Source organism: Zosterops lateralis, assembly GCF_965231275.1.
Source record: "Zosterops lateralis genome assembly, chromosome: 3".
NCBI lineage: Eukaryota > Metazoa > Chordata > Aves > Passeriformes > Zosteropidae > Zosterops > Zosterops lateralis.
Window position 1 is genome coordinate 87,396,994 of NC_139764.1, and position 17,975 is coordinate 87,414,968.

At 38.0% G+C, this 17,975-nt stretch overlaps 1 protein-coding gene across 1 annotated transcript in view; it reads left to right on the plus strand.

Moving 5' to 3' along the window:
* The window catches only part of EYS (eyes shut homolog), a gene marked incomplete at both ends in the record, with an annotated part of 727,941 nt that overhangs the window by 679,677 nt on the left and 30,289 nt on the right, over positions 1 to 17,975 (plus strand). Inside the window, 3 exons of the mRNA XM_083857640.1 lie at positions 9,220 to 9,402; positions 14,624 to 14,790; positions 14,991 to 15,135. Coding sequence (XP_083713766.1) covers positions 9,220 to 9,402; positions 14,624 to 14,790; positions 14,991 to 15,135 — 495 coding nt within the window. The remainder of the gene's footprint in view (positions 1 to 9,219; positions 9,403 to 14,623; positions 14,791 to 14,990; positions 15,136 to 17,975) is intronic.

Genomic DNA, 17,975 nt, shown 5'->3' on the forward strand with positions numbered 1-17,975 from the left:
AAATGTTCTTCACTTACATCCCATAATGTGTCCCATACCCCATAGCAGTTACACTCCTCTATCCAAAAGGTGATCCAGTGTTGACTCATCATGGGGTGTGTCACACCTTGACACTAGGGCTGAGGCATCCTGACAGCCCTGGGAAGGGTCTGGGCAAGGTGTTCCTTCATCTGAATCCTTAATTTGGATCCTGTCTGCTGTTGTGCTCTGTGCTCCTTTGGATAGTAGATAGGAAATAGATAGGAAATGCACCTGTGATGGGCTGGTGGCTCTTGGGATAAGGGTGTGCAGGGGAAAATGGGCAGCTGAATCAATATGATTTCAACAGAAGCCGATTTCTTGTTTACATTAAACTCCAGTTTAATCTGTAACTCCAGTTACAGATTCTAGCACTACTATCCATGCGTACAGGCATCTCTTGACTGGCTCAGCCACTTGTTCACGAGGCAGGCACACATCCTTCAGGACACCTAATTGGTCAAGCATCCATCATCACATTGTGTGTCCTCTATCTAAGTTTTGCATTTTTTGTAGACAGTTTCTCAGGCTCTTGATCCTTATTTTTAGTCCTGTTGTTGTCTCAGTAGCCTTGATGAATTCCTGAGAACTCTGAAAATAAGATTGCAGGTAGCTTGTTATCTACAAACAGTTTGGCTGGTACACAGAATGGCCCAAGTTATTCAGATACAAGAGTGGGACTTGACTGTTGATTTGCAGAGTTAAATGCCTCAGCGACTTCCAGCTTGGCTGGGGGGTGGGATGGCAGGGAAGGAAGTAGAGCATCATCAATGCACAACACTTTGGAAAAGAGACTATGTCTAACATGGGCAGGTTGATTAATTCCCCCAAGTGACTGTGCTTCTTTAAGCTGCAGATAAAGGGATCTACATCATTTAAACTGAGTCCAGTTATTGAGCTCTGGCTTTTCAGTAGGTTTGTGTGAAAGCAACCAGCATTCAAGCCCTTAGTCTGATAAATTTCCTTTCACATTTAAATTAGTAAAAAGTTGCTTGCATTTTGTTTTTTGCAGACTATAAATCTCCTCCAGTGTTTAGTATCACAGAGTTGATTAGAGTTGTTAAATTGCTACCATCTCTGTATTCAGCCTTTATTTCTTTTTATTTTCTGTTTTTGTTTACACTTCTAAGCACAGAATGGAGGCATTTCCTGGTTTGTACAGGAGATTGATATAGTCTGTAAAATATAAGATCAGTATGTTTGAAATATCTGAGTGTAAGAAATTTTGATATATAAGATGTAGAAATCTTAAATAGTAAATATCAGTGTATCATTGTACTGCAGAGTTGTAATGGCCTCCTAAATGCAAGTGAAGCAGGAACGATTCATTCACCAGGACTAGAAATGTACACCTGGTGCAGTTGGTAATTTTATTTTACACAAGAAACAAGGCTCTACTGGGAAGATGTTGGTCATAAGATGAGGCCTTTTGTTAAGCCGAGAATCAAAAGCAAGCACTTTGTAAGTACAAATGCAAATTAAAAGGGAGAAGGATTTCAGAGGCATGTGAATTGCTAAAATGAGTAATTGTGTCATTTTCAGTGGTTTAGACCAAACTTCAGTGGTTAATTTCATGTATGTTCAGATATGTGCCAACATGAAGCAGAGTCCTAACTGTGGCACTGTATTTAGCAAAATACACAGCCTGAAAAGGGTCATTCACAGCACACATTCACAGCAATCTGTAAGGTTCTTCCTTGAAGCATTTCTGAGTAACACTTATGATAATGTTTCACACTCTGAAGAATCCCAGCAGGTTTTTTGTGGGATGTATTCCCCCATGTATAAAATTAATTTCAAAGTGTTGAAGTGGGAGTAGTCACTTGCTTCAAGTTCTGTAGAGTGAAAATCAGCCTGCAAGCGAATTGTTTCTGTGCAGCTATGTTTGGCACACAATGTCACCTTCAGAGTTGTTTGGGTCTGCAGACTGAGTTGTGCAGTTTGGTGACAGCAGATGCCCAAAGGGAATTTTCTCAGCTAAAGAAATCTGCATTGCAAGGTTCCTGGTCAGTGATAAAAGACCTCAGGGAATGCTGATCAGGGTTGCTCTTCTTATTGTTTAAGTGAATTTATTTTCTGGGTCATTTTGTTTTCACTGAGCCTTAATTTCCCCCACCCCTCCAATGTGAGGAATGTCAGAAAAATTGTAAAAAACACATATAGGCACAAACACACTATTAATGTCACTGCTGTACTAGCAGTTTTTGAGAATCATATTTTCATCTCTGAGCAGTCAAATAACTTTTATTATTTCAAATTTCAGTTCCCAAAGTATAACTCTGATGACTCCATGATTACTGATTCCACAAGACAGATAAAAGGAATCCATAAGTCCTGGAGGCTGGGAGGGAAAGTCATACACCTGAATGACCCATTAAGTGGATTACTAACTCCTGATATAAAAGTCTTCCAGACATCAGGAGTATTTTACTACCACCTTGAACCTTCAGCACTGCACCATCCTGCTCTAGCACCCCTTATCTTTTCCTCCTTGGACTTCCCAGAGTTTCCAGCGAGAAAAGTGGGTTTGCATGGCAAGGTTTTCCTGCAGCCCATGGTTAAGACCATGGTGAGGCAGCTGCCCCCCTCCAGCCCATGGAGGCCCACAATGGAGAAGATATCCACCTGTAGGCCATGGAGGATCCCAGGCTGTGACCCCATGGGAAGCCTGTGCTGTAGCAGGGTCTGGCAGGACCTGTGGACCCATGAAGAGAAGAGCCCACACTGGAGCAGTTTGATGGCAGGATTTGCGACCCTGTGGGAAACCCATGCTGTGAAGAACTGTAGCTCGTGGAAAGGACTCATGCTGGAGATGTTCAGGACTGTGTCCCATGGGAGGGACCTCACAGTGGAATGGTGGAAGAGTATGAATAGTTCTTTCACTGAGGCAGAGGCCTCATCCACAACCCCTATGCCCCATCACCCTGCGCCAGTCAGGGGGAGGAGGTAGAGAATTCAGGATGAAGTTGAGCCCAAGACAAAAGGAAGGGACGGGGAAAATATTTTAAGAACTGGTTTTATTTCTCATTACCTTACTCTTATTTGATTGACAAATTTTCTCCAAGTCAAGCCTGTTTTGTCGATGACAGTAACTGGTTATCATGGGATGAGCACAGACACCCCTATCTTGGCCTCAGAATTTATCAGAAGCTTAAATTTAAGGAATTATTCTGGCTCACGAGTTCCAATGAGGGCAAAGCATGATGAGCACCTGGTGTCCAGCCAGGGTCAACCCACCACAGCTTAGAAGACTGTAAAGTATAACACTTAATAGCAATTTCCATTCATTTTTCAATATTGTCTTTGCAAATAATTTGTCTTTGGAACAAGTATAATTTAGGGAAGATTGGCTTGAGAGCTCCTCAAATGAAAGGAATTTGAGGTTGCTGGTCAACAGCAGCTGAATATGGGCCAGGCGTGTTCAGGTAGCCAAGAAGAACAGTGACATCTTGGCCTGTACCAGCAATAGTGTGGCCAGCAGGACCAGGGCAGAGATTGTCCCCCTGTACTCAGCACTTCTGAGGCCACACCCCAAATGCTGTGTTCAGTTCTGGGCCTCTCACCAAGGAAGACATTGAGGGTCTGGGGAGTGTCCAGAGAAGGACAATGAAGCTACTGAAGGGTTTGGGAAACAGGTCCTATGAGGAGCAGTTTAGGGAACTGTGGTTGTTTAGTCCAGAGAAGACTCAGGGAGAACTTCATTGCTCTATGGAGCTACCTGAAAGGAGGTTGTAGTGAGGTGGGGGGGTCAGTCTCTGCTGCCGTGTCTCAAGGAGCAGGACAAGAGGAAATGGCCATAAATTGCACCATGGAAGATTCAGATTAGATATTACCCAAAAAATATCATGGAAAGAGTGGTTAGGCATTGGAATACACTGTCCAGGGACACGGTGGGGTCACCATCTTTGGAAGCATTTGAGAGGCATCTGGATGTGATACTTGGGGATATGGTGATTATGGTGGCACCAGGTTTTTGCCTCAACTGGATGATTGTAAAGGCCTCTTCAAACATTGACAATTTTTTTAATTCTGTGATTCTATGAAATATGAGCAGGTTTTTAGGAGAATTCTATACTATTCATCCCACACTGTGTATGGCTGCTCAACTTGGAGCCAGATACTGAGCTGGTAACCATTCACAGTTAGTCAGTGTTAATATTAAAAAAGTGTATAATTGCAGTTCTGTAGCCTGAAGTCTTCATCTCTTTCTATTCCTATAATGAATTCTGGTTTTGCAATGTGTTTTAAAGCTGTGGTCCAAGATGTATTGCCAGTCAACGCTGAAGGAACATTAATTCTTACTCGTAACAGAAAATTCAAAGATAAAAGAAAAATATTCTCTTTTTTCTTTGTCACTTTACTCTCTTCACTTTGTTAAGATTTTTTTCAAACTGTAGTTGATTTTTTTAACTCCCATTTTTTGTGCTCAGCTCCGATGAGATTTGCAATGTTAGGGAAGTAAGTAGTCAACCACATTGATACATTTATATAATGGGATAATTTGTCATTATTTGTTTCTGAGTCAATGGGACATATCATGTGGTTTTACTTCTTCAATACTGGGAATTCAGAAAAGTAGAATGATGAATGACAGAACTGACAGAGAGACACAGAACAAGGTCAAGGACAAAAAGTTGATAAAATACTCTGTCAAAACAATGTGTATTTTAGTCACAGTGTTAATTTGGAGTCTGTGAGCAAGGCTCATAATTAAAGACATTGGGACACATCTCTCTTCTTTACCACTTCAGACTGTGTACTGCAAGAGCAGGAGTAGAAATCAGTTTGGATGATATCCAGACTGGAAAAGAAAAATAAACCAATGAGGTTAGTTATGCCCTCTGCTAATTCGACCAGCCTCAAACATTTTACAGATATTATTGAGAAGGATTGTGTTTCAAGGAAAAGATTTTATGCAATTTTCTGCAGTCTTGGCTCAATAGCTTTATAATGAAAAGGTAGAGAATAAAAAGAAAATGTAGAGCTGTTTTGGTTCACATGATTTTGCCAATCACTCTATTTTTCATACAGGGGTATTAACTCTTTTTTTCAAATTTTAAATTAAAAATATGTACAAGTATGGCAAACTAGTCTGCATTAAAATCAAATTAATGAAGGTTATTAGATGAAATGATTCTCAAACACTGATGCACATTTACTCATGATTTTTACAGTTTTTTATGTGATTGGATAAAGATCTCTTAACAAACAATACTTGGTGTAAAGAAGAAACATGATTAAAAATGTGGTATAAAATCTGTAAGTGGCAGTTCAGAGACAGGTAAAATATGGAATAGCTATCAAGCTAGACAGATTGAGCTAGCTGGAAATATAAGCTTTTGACTCAGTACTAATTAACATCTCTAAATACATTTTACTCTCCAGAGACCAGCATAGAGAGGACTATTTGCAAACACTTAATGCATGTGTCTAACTGCTAAGAATAAGGTGGTTAATGAGATACTGCATCTGACTTCTACTAGGTGTGAGAAACTTCAGTACAGTGGAGAAAACTGTTAATAAGTAGACCAAATAGTTTGCAATGGTTTCCACTAAAAGTGCCCATGGGACTCCTATTGCCTTAAAAAGTGTTATTCTCCTTCAGGACTACATGCCTAATGGAAGTGTAGCTCCATATGGTACATCACTTCACTCTGGATCCAAGCACTGTGTGTGCACAGAGAAGGGCCAGCATGGAGGGGAGCAGGGCTGGGATATGGCACTGGTTAACAAGTGCAGGTAGCACCTTTGAAAGTCAACAGTAAATAGGGACAGTCCTACCAGAGAATTTGAAATTTCCTGCATCTGTTCATGGGTCTGAATTGCTCCTTTGGATGAATGTGCCCTGCTTCCTGCTGGCCTCCTCATAAGATAGTAAGTCTTTGTTTGCTCAGTTATTAAGTTTAGCCCACTGTTAGTGATGTGCTGGATTTACTGTTATTTTTACTTGGGTAATTATATGACGGATTTTTGTCACTCTGTTGTTATCCTTGGACAAGTTGTTGATCCCAAAACCTATTGGATGGTGGTGTCCATTACCACCTAAAGAATCTAAGGAAGGCAGGGATGTCTTTAGTCCCTATAATGCTGATATATTATGGAATGTACTTCATGGTCCCAACAGAAGACACAGTTAATACTGGATGAAAAGATCATAAAGAGCTGAGAGAAGATGCTCAACTAGTCAAAGACGGACATTACTCAAGAGAATTGGGTCTTGTCAGATGTTTTGAGAATGGCTATGCTGAGATATCTGAGAGTAAAGAATGTTTAGTGACTGAGTTCCGACCTGGAGTTCAGAGATCTATACTCTGTTCTTCCATACTCTCCAAACTGTGCCAAATTTTGTGCAAATTATTTTGTTTCCAAGTGTCCTAGGAAAATAGTAGTCTTTAAAAAGTAGTCTTTAAAATCAGGAAAAAAAAAGTATTTCTTTGATTTCACAGACAAGGAGTTCAGAACTTCATAATCATTTAGCTTTTATGGCAATGAAGACCAGAGACAAAGAACATGCAGAATGAGAAAGGTTTTCAGGATACAGAACAGAAAGACTTCAGCCCACCTATCTTTAGAAGTCTGAAATACATTACTCTGACTTAAAACCCAATGCTACCTTTTTACTTACAGGAGTTAAGTAAGCATTTTAGAATACTCTTCACCTGTCCTGTATAAGGAAGGTGCTTTATATGAAATCATATCCTAAATTTGCTTGGTTTTTCTACTGACAAAAAATGCAACATTAGGTGGTCAGCTGCTACATAGACAACTATGTCACTGATCATAAAATCATAGAATTATAGAATGCTTTGGCTTGGAAAGGACCTTAAAGGTTGTTCTGTTCCAACCTCCTGCCATGGGCAGGGACACCTTCCTCTAGACTAGTTTGCTCAGAGCCCCATCCAGCCTGAGGAATCCACAACCTCTCTAGTCAAACTGTTGCAGGGCCTCATCACCTTAACAATAAAGAATTTCTTCCTAATATCTAATTTAAACTATCCTCATTCATCTTAAGGCCATTTCCCCTTGTCCTATCCCTACAGGCCCTTGTGAAAAGTCCTTCTCCAGCTTTCCTGTAAGTCCTCTTTAGGTACTGGAAGGCTGCTACAAGGTCTCCCCAGAGCTGTCCCTTGCCCAGGCTGAACAGCCCCATCTCTCCCAGACTCTCCCATGTCTTCATAGGACAGGTGTTACCGCCCTGTGATCAACTCAGTGGCCTCCTCTGGACTTGTTACAACAGGTCTGTGGCTTTCTTGCATTGGAGGCCCTGTGTTAATCTTCAATCCAGCTTTATATGTAATACTGGAAGGAGCAAGTAGAAAGGCAAGAAAATAACTCTCCATTTAGAATGCTCCAAGGAAACAGCTGAGACAATGGTATATTCCATCCTAGGGAAAAAAGAGTTATTCCCTGTTGGGAATAACTTGTCAGGAATAGATTCTTCAGTGATCTTTTGCCAGCAAACCAAATTACCTGGCTCTGTAAAGGTACATGAGGGAATTTGTTTTTTCCCATTATAAATTAAATCAGGAAAAGACAGTAAACACAAAGGACTCCTTTATTTTAAAATCTTCTTGTCTCTTAAATATCTTGTGGTTTATTAAATTAATATAAAGACACAAACAAAAAGGGGGGGAAGAAGAAAGAAAGAAAGAAAGAAAGAAAGAAAGAAAGAAAGAAAGAAAGAAAGAAAGAAAGAAAGAAAGAAAGAAAGAAAGAAAGAAAGAGGAAGAATACTTTGCATTAAAGGAGCTGTCCATGTGTCATATTTTCCTAAGTTTGCAAAAATACAGAATTTGAGACTCCAGTCATGTTTAAGTAATCTAAGGGAATATGGATGGATTGAAAGTAACATCAGATTTAAATATGGGGGAGTTGTGTTTTGCTTCCAGTGCTGTCAATGACTCACAGAAGTCTGAGGCTTGAAGTTGTGTTCAGTCAGACTCATTTCCAGTGTCCTTCTGATCAGGTCAAAAATACTGTTTCATATGGAAATTTCCTGGCTCCCATTTAAGATCAAGAGCAAGGCATAATGTGCCACATGTGTGGAGTAGTGCTTAATAAACGGGACAGTACACTCTGTACTGCTGCAAACTCCAAGTCTGTGCTAGAAAACTTTTACCATGCCTGTGTCTGCACCTTTTCTCAGATGCAGGTATGAAGGCAATGTCTGCCACATCTGTGCCAATATGGCAGGTTTCCCAGGCTGAAAATTTAGAAACAGATTCCACACTCTAGAGGCAGTGATGACATTTTCACAATTACAAGTTACTGTTTCTACCACTCTGTAAGCATTGAGGGGCTTAGATGTACTTAGGCTAATATAGATTTACCTGGGGAGTATTATAATCCTTTAGTAGCATTTCGCCATCTGGTTTGTGCATGGTGCAGCTTTGTATCCCTTCCTCCCCTAGCCCCTCATACTTCATTAATAAAGCTGTATCCAGTAACATCTGATGCACAGGTTGGTTGGAGGTAACTGCCTGAATCTTTTAAATCTAGTCCCACACGCAGTCTTTCAGGATTAAGATGTCATTCCTCTTTCCCCTGTTTTTAGTGAGCCATATTGTCAATACAAGCATTATATGATCTCTGAGCATCAGCTCCAGGAACTGACTACAGCAGTGTGGCTATGGGGTGCCAGCCCTTTGGGGCCATGGGGCTACTTAGCACTCAGTTTTCTGTACAGACATGTATAGACTTGATTTTATTTGTAATTCATGTAGGTCCTATTCACTGTGCTGGAAATTCATACTTTTATGATGCTTCTTTTTCTTATTTCCTCTACCTGTGAAGAACTATTATTACATAACTTTGTCAGCACATCCTTGTACTCATTTCACTCAAATGCCTGTGAGAGATGGCATTTCTTTCAACAGGAAAATTTTTTACTGTATTTTTTTTTTGTCTGTCTGAGTCGTGTACTTTTATTTGTAGCAATGCTACCTAGAATCCAGGAGATGGCAGTAGTTGCCAATAGTTCATTTTTTTAAATAAGTCTATTTACAAAAGCTGAAAAATAAAGATATTTGTCCTCAGAGGAAAGCCAAACTATATCTGCATGTGCGTAAAATATTGCAACATATCAAATTATTAGTTTTATTTATAAGCTTTTAAGTTCTAAACCAGACTAAGAAATAGAACTTGTAAACACATATGTTGAAAATTTTGCTCTAACACTGAATTTATTCTTTTTTAATCCAGCTATTAATATTACTCAACCAAGTTTCAGTGGCACAGATGCCTTTGGCTATACCTCATTCCTAGCTTATTCTACAATCCCAAATATCACCTTCTACTATGAATTTCGTTTGAAATTTCAGTTGGCAAACCACCACTCCGCTTTACAAGATAACCTGATTTTTTTCACTGGACAGAAGGGCCAAGGTAAGCTTTACTTGTATCACTTACCCTTTCAAGCTTTGAAACATTTATTGAGCAAGTAGGATAGAAATATACACAGGTTTTTCTTGATTCAATTTAAGATATAATGCCATTTGTGGGAAAATAATCTTTTCGAAACTGTTTTGTAAAGACAGAGTAATCAATCAGGTTGTATAAATGTTTCTTTTTATTAAGGAGAAATATAATTGCTTCCAGTAATTGAAGTCAACAGTTAATCTGAGGTAGTATATTTCTGAACACAATAAATGGAAACCAGAAGGTCAAGGTTCCCTTTTTTCAGTCATTAACATAAATTTCATTATTGATCATTGAACTCTGTGTTATTTACATAATGTAGGAGACCATCAACCCTGAGATCTCTCAATGCAAGTTAACGCAAGCTAGCTGTGAGTAAGTTGAGCTACAGTGTGTGTAGCAAAGCATTTAACTTGGTCTGATTAACACAGCTGAGAGGCAGGTTATGTAGATCTACTTAGAGTATTTGTATAAGGTTTTAACAATACTTAAGGTGTCTCTCCACAGCACCTCTCTGTGCAGGCTGCATGGCATCAGTGTGGTACAGGTAATAATACTTGTGTTCTGTCCATCTCAGCATTGCTCCAAACAGAAGCCATGATACTAATGAAAGTGGAGAAAAGTTTTATATAACTTGATGCAGACATAAAGCAGTCATAGATCATAGATACTTCATAAGAAGCAAGTAACTTACTTTTTATCTTAATCATTTCTGCAATTGGAGCATGACCTAACCTCTGGGTTTGGAGTTGTCCTATGGGATTGTTGACACCTAGGAGAGAGGCTGCGTGATGTGTTTTAGGTCTAAACCCAACACAGTAGGAGAGTGATTTAGGTATGACAATAGAGTAGAGTAGAGAGAGATAATAGAGTATAGTAGTAGAGCCTATAGTAGATGTTTTACCATATCTGAAACATCATATGAGTTTTTCTGAAACATCACATGAGTTTTGCAGATATGGGCTTCCTTGGCCTACAGGAAAAACCTACACTTTATGCTAAACAGTGTCAGAAAATGAATGCTTCAGAAGAAGAGGAGAAATTATTATTTGCTGGTTTAAGATACTGAGCCCCCAAAATGCATTATTAAAAATCAATTTTGGGGAGGCATTATGCAGTTACATATATATCTAAAAAAAAAAAAACAAACACCAGTATGCAATTACATATATATCTAACAAAACAATTGCAGTATATCACATCTGTAGCACACAGGGGATCCCTCATTTGCTCTGTTAATACATTTGATATTTTGTTAGGTCTTCCTTTCTATTAAATTTCTTTACTTAAATTCCTGTACCTTCTGAGGCTTCTTCTCCTTCTCCCTGTGGCAGACTTCCATGAGTCACACTGTTATTGTATTGAAATGCAAACTAAAACTTGTTAGAGTAGAACAGCTCAGCAGTTTATTTATCTATGATATAATTAAGTCTGCTAGTTTTCATTTGCAAAGATCGTGTCAAGTTTAGCTAGTGCAGCACAGCTGATCCACTGCACTTTAGTGTGCCATGAGATCCTGATACTTTATTTATTGGGTTAATTACCCAAATTAGCCTAACACAAATTGGTATTAACCACTTTGAATGGAATTTAACTCAAAACTTAGCTCTGCTTCTATATGGGTGGAAATCAGAATCCCAAACTTCAGCAAAATACATGGTCAAACCTGGTTGATCCTGCTAACTGAACTACATTCACATTATTTTAACTTCATCCAGGTAGAACTCTCATCATGCTACATTTTATTCCTGTGACAGTCCCCATTCACTCCCAGGCAGCTTTTCCTTTCACTCACCGATGATTAATTTTTGTGGATGAACGAAATATTGTCTTTTTTGGGGGGTAGCTGAGCAGAAATAGTGCACAGAGTTGAAAGTACCTAAACCCTTTCCATCTAATCATTCAGAAAACAGCATTCAAAAGCCAGTGTCTGCATCATTAAGCTTTTATAAGGAGCTCTGTTGTAATACGAACCCAAAGAAATCATTAGAATATTCTTTTCAAGTACAAGATTGAACCACCTCATTCAGACATGTTTCTGCAGCCTTGGGAACAGAATTTCAAACATCTGTTTGAAACATTTCCAATTATAGGAAAGGTAACCGAACAAAAATTATACCAATTAATTCACTGTCTTTATTCAGGATGGAGAAAATGCAAATATGAAATGTAGAACACCAATGGTATGAAATAATCTGATTCTTTTTCAGTTACAATAATCAAAAGAGAACACAAAAAATTTTGCTTAAATATTAAATATACATTGCACTAAAATTTGTCTCAAAAAGGCCTGCCTGCAGGGTGTACCCTGTACTGTCAGAAGTCATTGTAGAATGTAGGTCTTGGAATTGTATTTGGCTGAACTGAGTTTTAAAAAGATGTCTTACTGGTGTCATTTTTATTAATGAGAATACTAGCATCCTGGGCTTATTATGCAGTTGTCAGGCAGAAACCTGGCTCTATTACTTTGCATATCATTTGTGTGTGTGTGAGCACTGCAGTACAGCAGTCAGGCATTTCTGCATCCCCATGTTGAACAATGGGTGGGCAGCAGCACTCCTGCCAAGGGCAAGACTCAACAAACACAGAACAATGAGTTGATGGTAAAATGCTGTTGGTAATTTGCCACTTTCTCCTTAGTTTAAGTGGCTGGGGGAGACTGAGCATCCCACATTTTAACTACCAGAAAGCAGTTTCTTACCAAGTGAATGTCACTTATTTCACAAAGAGGCTGCTCTTGTTTTAACAATTTATTGAGTGTTGAACAATAGTGGTCTCAACAGGAGAAGCATGAGGGTTTTCACAGCCACTGATCTTCCAGTAAGAAAGTGGTTTTTAATACTTAATTTGCAGCTTTCCCTTTCTCCATTTTATCCCATTTCTTGTACTTAACATTCTCCTGAGGCACCCTACCTGATTCCTGTCCAGTGTTCCCAAACCATGGGCAATTGACTTCATAGCTAACGTCTTGTGAGTTACTATGAAATTCTGTCCCAATACATAGCTAAACCTAAAAGCTGTCTCATTTATGTAGACTATTAACATTATTTTATTCTGGCCCAACCCGGACAGAGTTCAAGGCCAGGTTGGATAAGACCTCAAGCAACTTGATCTAGTCAATGGTATCCCTGCCTGTGGCAGTGGGTGTTGGGACTAGATAACCTTTAGGGTCCCTTACAAGCTCTCAACAATCTATGATTCTGTGACTATCTTCATTATCAAGTCAATTTTGTAGAGTGCTAACACTGTTGTACTTTTTTAAGATACTTTAATTCTGAAAAAGCATTTTTAAAAATCAGAAACTCTTTTAAATAACAATTTGTCTTTAATGTGTTTCCCTAGTTTTGCCAGTCAAATTACATAAGTACATTGTAGACACTGCTGAAAATAGAAACTTTAGTAAAGGTTTTTATAAAAGAATTGTTCTTTTATGTTTGGAAGTCCTTCATTGATAATGTGCCAGTGTAACTGAAAGCAGTGGGATTTCATTCAGTTATGAATAAATCATGAACAAGTCATTGTAATAAAAAATGAATAGTGTTTGTGTTCTATACAACAGAATGTAGCTGCACACTTTCAACAGAGGCAGTGGATTTATATTTTTTGGAATAAGGATTTACTTTTCTTTTTCTATAGATTTCTATTTCATCAGAATAGTAACTCTATAGAAAAAAACAAACTTCTGTTTAGTAAAAGTACAGTATACCACAGATTCATTTCCAGAATATGCGATAAGGGGAAAATGGCAGTTTTGGCTGTGAAGCAGCTGTGTGCAGACCTTCAGTGGGACAACAATATAAGTAGGATTGCTTCCTGGTGAAAAGTCTACTTTATCTTTTGCAAATAAAGAAAATTTCCCATGCATTTGAGACAGGGGCATCAAAACACACATTTGAAATGAAGGCCACCATGTGACCCTGGAGGAACAAATAGAAGAGACCTTCCCTGAAACAAATACAAAACAAGGCACCTTTATGGAAACAGAAGAAAATATCAAATAAAATACAGTGTACAGGCCTGAAATTGAGCACTGAATTGCTTGAAATTACAGGAGAGTTATAAAAAGAAATGGATGGCTTTGAATTTCAATTCAGGACATCCTAGGGCACAAGTGAGAACATTCTTCACTTTGACCATTGTTTGTATCCTGGTTCTTTTACCATACACAAAGAAAGGTTGGGGTTGATAAAAGGAAACAAGTTGATCAAGTTTTCACTAAACAATGGTGGTTCTTCTCTTGCCTGCATGAGAAGGGTGAATGCTCTTTAAAGATGCCAATGTAAAAATGTGCTTATTTGGATGACCAAGGGTATATCCAGAAATTGAACTCTTAATTATGGGCCTTATGTCAGACTTAAAATCCTTCAAATGAGATTTTACACTACAGTTACTAAAAGCACAAACAACACTTACAGCATACAGTCCTAAATTTAAAAAAAAAATTAAATTATTTACTGCAAACTGGGAAATTAATCAGTTCTAATCTGAAAGTTAAGAAGGCTTAAAGAATTAAAACACTTGGCTGACTAAGGAAATTCCATCAATGAACATCCTAGAGCTGACTTAATCAGGGGCAGGTGCAATAAAAACTCCAGGTGCTATTGAGTTAAGGGCAGCTGAAGGAGCTTCAGCTAGAAGCTGCTAGAGCTTCTTCAGGGCTATGTCCTTGTTACTCCCCTTGCCTCGGAGTAGCAGCTGCCCTCTGGTTTTGAGGCTCTTGAAGTACCTATAATGAAAGCTGAAAGCATCTTGGAATAGGATTAAGTCAGGGCCTGTTCTCACATGAAACTTGAAATTTTAACTTTTTTTTTTAATGGATTTTAGAGGAAGTTGAGAATTTATTTGTGTTCCAGGGGGAAGGAACAGCAATGACTCCTAAATCCACCAGGGTTGACAGGTTTTTTGTGGATATCACTCGCTTACCTGTAGTATGGAAAAAATCTTCTGTCAAAAATCCTATAAATGTTTAAAATTTCTGCAGTTTCTATTTTAAATCCACAAGAATACTGGAAATAATCTTACAAGTTAAATAGAGAATATTAGAAATATATAATAAACTCGTAAGCTTCCTGGATAAAATTTTCCTAAACTGCTAATTTCTCAGTGGATTTGGAGTATATTTTGCACACTAGTGTTCACTAAACCCTGGAATAAGTAGTTATCCTTATTTTTTGGTTTGTTTTTTTAGGTCTGAATGGAGATGATTTCTTGGAGTTAGGCCTCCGTAATGGGAGAGTGGTATATAACTACAATCTAGGTTCTGGCACAGCAACAGTCATTAGCAAACCACTTGATTTGACACTCAATGTTCATGTCATCCGTCTTGGCAGAAACCTCCAGAAAGGCTGGCTGAAGGTAAAAACGTAATTCCTTTAGAAGGATAGCTTTTAGATGAAAGTGTTATCTGTGTTTTTTCACATTTTACATGGAAAATCTAATTTTTTTTTTTTTTTTGGTGCCTTCCTATAAATCTGGGAGGATTTTCTTCACTAGGAGTTCCTAAATAAAGGCAAATCCTTTTGTTGTAACAAGTATTAATGTTTCGTTGTTGAAAGGTGGATGATCAGAAGAATAAAACTGTCACTTCTCCTGGGAGGCTGGTTGGACTCAATGTCTTCAGTCAGTTTTATTTAGGAGGCTATTGGGAGTATATTCCAGAACTCCTACCAAAGGGATCCAGATTTAAGAATGGCTTCCAAGGTAAAGATTACACCATTTTCACTTCCTTTTAATACATGCATCAGATCATATATCTTTCTTTCATAGGCAACTGAAGCAATCTCTGTTTTATCAGGAAACAAACTAGAATCTCCTTGGCTAAATTTCCTGTGGCTTTTTCATTATTTCACTATGAAACATCATGCAAAAAGAGGCTTTGCTAAATAATTTTAATTTTTTTTTCTGCTAAAATGGAAGTTTTCCACTGTAATGTTTGCCATGTAATCTCTTATTATGTGTCTCTGTTCTACACCATCACCTCAAACAGACTGCCTTTCTCTCAAGTAGTTTAGATTCTTCTCCCACTGTGACTGGCAGTATCAGTTTGGGTAATAGCTTTCATGCTGAAAACTTCTTTCTGAATAAAATCTGATTTTTTTCCCCTGGCATTATGATCTAGGTCTCGAGACAGGACTTAGCTAATTCCTTTGGCAAATATTTACCGAGTAGATAATAATTTTTACCTCAAAACTGATATTGAAGCTTTAGTAATCTGGTTTCAGCTCCTACCATATTAGCAATGAAGCAAAGGACTTGTTCTTTTGGATACTTTATTTTCATTCTTTACTTCCAAAGAAACAATGTTCTTGATATTTGCAAGGTAAAATTTCAATTAATTTTAATCACTGGAAAGCCTTCCAAATGAAAGGAAAACATTTTGCAATAATAAAACAGAGTTTGAGTTCTCAATTATGAAACTGAGGGTACGTTACGAAAGGCAAGCACAGCAATAAAACTCACTTTCATACACTAAAACACTGCATTTCTATTAAGACCATGTAACTGTTTTATTTCCAGTCATTACCTCACTTTTCGTTCTTACACTGAAATTTCTTCAAAATCAATTTCCTATTATATAGTCAACTTCTCACTCAGAATGTCGTATGAATTAACATCTTATCTATCTCTGTCTTTTCAGGAAGTATGGATTGTACAGTTATACCTTTCATAGCCTTTAAGCTGTTTGCAAACTGGCAAATCATAAAACAATGTCTGTGCAACTATTTTAATAGGGTCAATATCTGTGAAGTATTTTTGACTTTTTTATAGACATGCTAATGTTGATGTGATCAACAGGAATCTCTGGTGCTTTACTTTAACCACAAATATTTTGAGTTTTCCAGGTTCCTCATGTTCCAAATCTCTTGTAATGACCAGATTTCTACAAGTTCAGTATGAATAAGCTTTAACAAAACACAAAGTTCCTGTACTATTAGTTACCATACTATTTATTGATTTTCATGCTCTTTAAAAAGAACTATTACTGTAAAATTTTGGGAAACATGTAGCACATAAACAGTTTTCTCTTTGTCCCTATAATACACATAATGTAAGTATTAAGTCTATTATATTTGCTAATTCATGCCATGCTCCTATTCCCAGCAGCAGCTTGTCTCTGTTCTCCAGGGAACAGTGACTTTCAAGGAGTCTACAATTTCCTATGACCAGTTTCCTCCAATGTTTTCTTACATAGTCAGGATCTCATTTGTTCTTGTAGCTCAGAAACCTCCCCAGTTTCAGTTCTCAGGATCAGAAACAAACCTCCATAGATTTTTTTTTTTTTCCAAAGTGGGAACTGCAATACCCCTAACAGAGAAGAAAATTTTGAACTATTTTACTTCAGCCAATCTGCAGCTGTAAGGATCTCACAGAAACTCTGAAAGTGACAGCCAAGATAAATTTATCTAGGACATAGTTGATTAAACCACTCAGACTTTTGGAACCCTGCTGTTGGCTCCTTTTAAAGACATGATTTATTAAAACCATTTTGCTTCTAATACCAGAGGGTACTTCTCCTTTTGTAAGAAATCACTACTAGATGAAGAAACATTGAGACCAGCCTTACTGCTGCAGACTAAATATCCCCCAGTGTCAGTGTGCAATAATTTAGGATTTTTTCTCTGTACAACTACAGTTTCAGACCATTTCCTCCCTGAACTGCATGCCTTTAGCACTTGTTCAAGTAATTTCCACAGAGGAGGAGGAAACTGAAAGCAAATGTTTTTAACAAATTGTCATTTAATAATTAAAAGTTGTGGAATTTTTAATTTAGGAAATGTGTGAATCAGCACCTAGATATTCTTTTGAAAGACTGAAGGATGTTTGATGGTACTGTAAAAAATTTGCAAAATTTCATTAAGTCCCTATGAGAAGCTGAAGAAACCGGTAAAGGTAGAGCTCAGATGAAGCAACCAAGTTCATGTGGTCTTTGAGGCTCTTTGCACTTCATCTGAATTTGAGGTTCCTTGGGGGCTTGAAGGAGCTTTTTGTAAATTAGATGGTTTACTTAAATATTCAGGTTTTTTCATTTCCTCTAACAATGTAATTAAGGGACATTGAGAGTTTTCTGAGCACACTGCAGATGCTCTAAAAAGTCAAATGTGAGGTTTAGGTAGCTGAAAGTCTTGTGGCCAAAAGGACTCAGCCTAGTCATTTATGAAATGGAGGTATAAAACCATGTTAAAAGGTTTTATGACTCATGTTAAAAGGCCTGCACAACTCAGCACTATGACTCACCTACACAAAATGAGACAGAGAATTATTTGGAAAAAGCTGGAAGTTACAGCTGAATTTCCAGCCCTTCCATCTCTGAAAGAAGCAGAGAGAAATCTAGTGTCAGGGAAAAAAGAAGGAGCGTTCTGATGTTTCATGCTTTGTACTACCCTGACTGCAGGATGCAGTCTCCAGCCATCAATGCAATTGATGGAGAGGCAGGGCTTGCATCTAGAACTAAGTGAGGAGCAGAGAAAGAGGAGGAACTGATTGTTCCCGTGGTCCTGTTTCTAAGCAGGATGAAGGATGGCTACAGAAGTAATCTGTTG